The sequence below is a fragment of the Dipodomys merriami genome, unplaced genomic scaffold (genome assembly GCF_024711535.1).
Source record: "Dipodomys merriami isolate MVZ:Mamm:240054 unplaced genomic scaffold, mDipMer1.0.p SCAF_291, whole genome shotgun sequence".
Taxonomy (NCBI): domain Eukaryota; kingdom Metazoa; phylum Chordata; class Mammalia; order Rodentia; family Heteromyidae; genus Dipodomys; species Dipodomys merriami.
In genome coordinates, this window is record NW_027204393.1 from 690,001 (window position 1) to 693,083 (window position 3,083).

At 44.0% G+C, this 3,083-nt stretch overlaps 1 protein-coding gene across 3 annotated transcripts in view; it reads right to left on the reverse strand.

The window, feature by feature from the left end:
* The window catches only part of Ly96 (lymphocyte antigen 96), a 14,144-nt gene extending 12,282 nt beyond the window's left edge, over window positions 1–1,862 (reverse strand). The window contains exon 1 of one of the 3 annotated variants that reach the window (XM_070038721.1): window positions 1,593–1,862. In XM_070038721.1, the coding sequence (XP_069894822.1) occupies window positions 1,593–1,704 (112 nt within the window). In that variant the 5' untranslated portion in view covers window positions 1,705–1,862. The remainder of the gene's footprint in view (window positions 1–1,592) is intronic. The other 2 variants (XM_070038720.1, XM_070038719.1) reach the window with 2 other exon arrangements.
* Between the last annotated feature and the right edge of the window lie 1,221 nt (window positions 1,863–3,083).

A 3,083-nucleotide genomic window follows, 5' to 3' on the forward strand; every position in this document is an offset into this window, starting at 1 on the left:
AAAACAACTAGTATCTATATCTCTAATGCTGGACTCAGGGTTCTGGCAGCGTCTATTTACCTGGGTAAAAGGAAATGTTGGCTTGGGCTAGTAGAAGCTGTTATCTCCTAGCTCAGTACAGAATGAGCAGATGCTAAGTGCCTGCTTGTTGGAGAGAGGTGGTAGGGGTTCCCAAAACATCTGTTGGAAGCCAGTCTGGGAGAGATGCCTGCTCTGTCTAATGTAGAGAAGCTAACACAGAGCGCCAAAGAAAAGGAAGAAGCAAGCAAAGGTGTTTCCAAACAGAGGAACAAGAAAATAGCCAATCCTAAGAAAATAAAGTCATATGGCCTGTCTGGCAGAGAATTAAAAATAACCTCAGGTGCCAATGGTGGTAATTCTAGCTATTTAGGTGGCTGAGATCTGATTGTGGTTCAAAGCCAGCTTAGGGCTTAGAGGTAGAGTGCTTGCCTAGCATTCATGAAGCCCTGAGTTTGATTCCTCCGTACCACATAAACAGAAAAAGCTGGAAGTGGTGCTATGGCTCAAGTGGTAGAGTGCCAGCCTTGAGCAAAAGAAGTCAGGGACAGTGCCCAGGCCCTGAGTTCAAGCCCCAGGACTGGCCAAAAAAAAAAAAAAGGAGGGGTGGGAGGGGGGCTGGGAATGTGGCTCGGTGGTAAAGTGCTTGCTTAGCATGCATGAAGCCCTGGGTTCTATTCCTCAGTACTATATAAACAGAAAAAGCTGGAAGTGGCACTGTGGCTTAAGTGATAGAGTGCTAGCCTTGAGCAAAAGAAGTTCAGGGACAAAGCTCAGGCCCTGAGTTCAAGTCCCAGGACTGGGGGGAAACAAGCACAAATAGTTAAGTCCAAGAGACTTTTATCTCCAATTAATCAACTATAAGCCAGAAGTGGAACTGTGACTCAAGTAGTAGAAAGTTAACCTTGAGCAAAAAAGCTCAGGGACAAGAGTCCATGCCCTGACCCTGAGTTCAAGACTCAGGAGCAGCACCAAACCACACACACACAAAAAAAATAGACTCTAAAATCACTTCTATTTTGCAACTGAAAAAGGGCTGCAACTGATTAAACTTTTTTCTGTGACAGCTAATTTTTCCAAGTAATAGAATAACAGGAAAGGCAGAGTGAATGGAAGAGAGAGAGGCAAGTGCTGTTACTGACCTGGCATCTAGTATGATCATCAGCCCACTGGCACAGTCAGGAGCAGAAATCCTCTTCAGGAAGCAGTCTGCCCTGTTCTAACTTCTAAGGAAGAGTTACTTATGGGGCTGAGACAAAAGCTCCGAAGTAGGCATTTGTACTGAAACTGAGAAAACCCACAAACTGGGAGTGAAGTAGAGCTAGCTCATCACAGGGAGCAACAAAAGCCGTTGGGGGTAAAGCAAAACAGTTTAGAGATTTATAAGCTCCCTGAGGATGAAGAAAACCTACCCAGGCAAAGTCACCAGCCAGTGATTTTTTGCAGGCATAGCAGCCTCGGCTAGCTAGAACACGAACACTTCCTGTGTCTTGACAGTGGCCTAAGGCTCTTCTGAAAACTTAACCCTCAAAATAGTTGATACTACAATTGCCTGGTGCTGCTGCTTTACTTACCGCAGTAGGTGTATGAAAGAGTTGCATCAGAGGAATTGCAGGCCCAGGGTTGCGCCTCAGATTCAATAAAAATGAAAGAAAACAGAGTAGAGAAAAACACAAATGGTAACATGTTTCTGTATCTCCAAAAGTTGAAACATTGGAGAAGGATCAGAAACTACTCATCAGCCTCTCTTCCCTTACAGTAAAAAGGAAAGATTTAACTTCCTCATCAGTCACGTGGTTTCTGAGATCCTAGACCACTGCTTCCTCTTTTTCTGTGTCACTGTGTGTTAATCCTGCTGCAGGAAGAAAAGGATTAGAATGAGCTGTGTGTGAACGCTTGATGAAAATGAAAGTGACTCTCTAATTTAAAAAACAAACAAGGTACCAGGAGCTAGTATGGCTCCTCTATAATCCTAGCTACCGTGGAGGCTAAGATTTGACAATCACTGAAGCCAGCCAGGCAGACAAATCTAAAAGACTTTCTATTTCCTACTAACCAGTAAAAAGCTGAAAGAAAAGATGAGGCTCTAGTAGTAGAGCACCAGCCTTAAGAAAAAAAAAAAAAGGGCTGGGAAGGTGGCTCAGTGGTAGAGTGCTTGCCTTGCATGCATGAGGCCCTGGGTTCGATTCCCCAGCACCACATAAGCAAAAAGAAAAAAAGCCAGAAGTGGCGCTGTGGCTCAAGTGGTAGAGCACTAGCCTTGAGCTGAAGAGCTAAGGGACAGCGCCCAGACCCAGAGTTCAGGCCCCACAACCGGATCCAGAAAAAAAAAAAAAAACTAAGGGAGAGCATGAGGCCCTGAGGTCAAGTCCCAGTACTAGCACAAAAACAAAAACCAAGATACTTCCCAAGGATAGCAAGACAACCATCCACTGGTCTCCTTTTAAGTCTTAAAAGATGTCATATATGCTATTATAAAAGTACAATACTCTCTCTCTCTCTCTCTCTCTCTCTCTCTCACACACACACACACACACATACACACACACACACACACACACACACACACACACACACACACACACACACACACACACACACACACAAAGGCTTAAAAGATGTTCCTTTCCATCTGCACTAGAAAAGTTCTTTAAGCAGGCGTTGGTGGCTCACACCCGTAATCCTAGTTTCTCAGGAGGCTGCGAAGTGGCACTCCGGCTCAAGTGGTAGAGCACTGGCCTTGAGCTGAAGAGCTGAAGGATAGCACCCAGGTCCAGAGTTCAAGCCCCACGACTGACAAAAAATAAATAAAAAAGAAAAGCTCTTTATATGACAGTTTCTCATAACCACGACCTAGGCTTGTTACTTTGAACTGAAGTGTCTTATGCAAACATTTTGCTCACACAAGGTTCAGAAGAGACTAGTTGAAATCCATACATTGAGGTAGTTCTATGCTGTCTCAGAATGTGTTCTGATTCAGAATTTATTCATCATACAAACTAGAGCTTGATTAAATTTTTTGGTTTTGGTTAGATTTGTTTTGGTGTAATGCTAGGAATTGAACT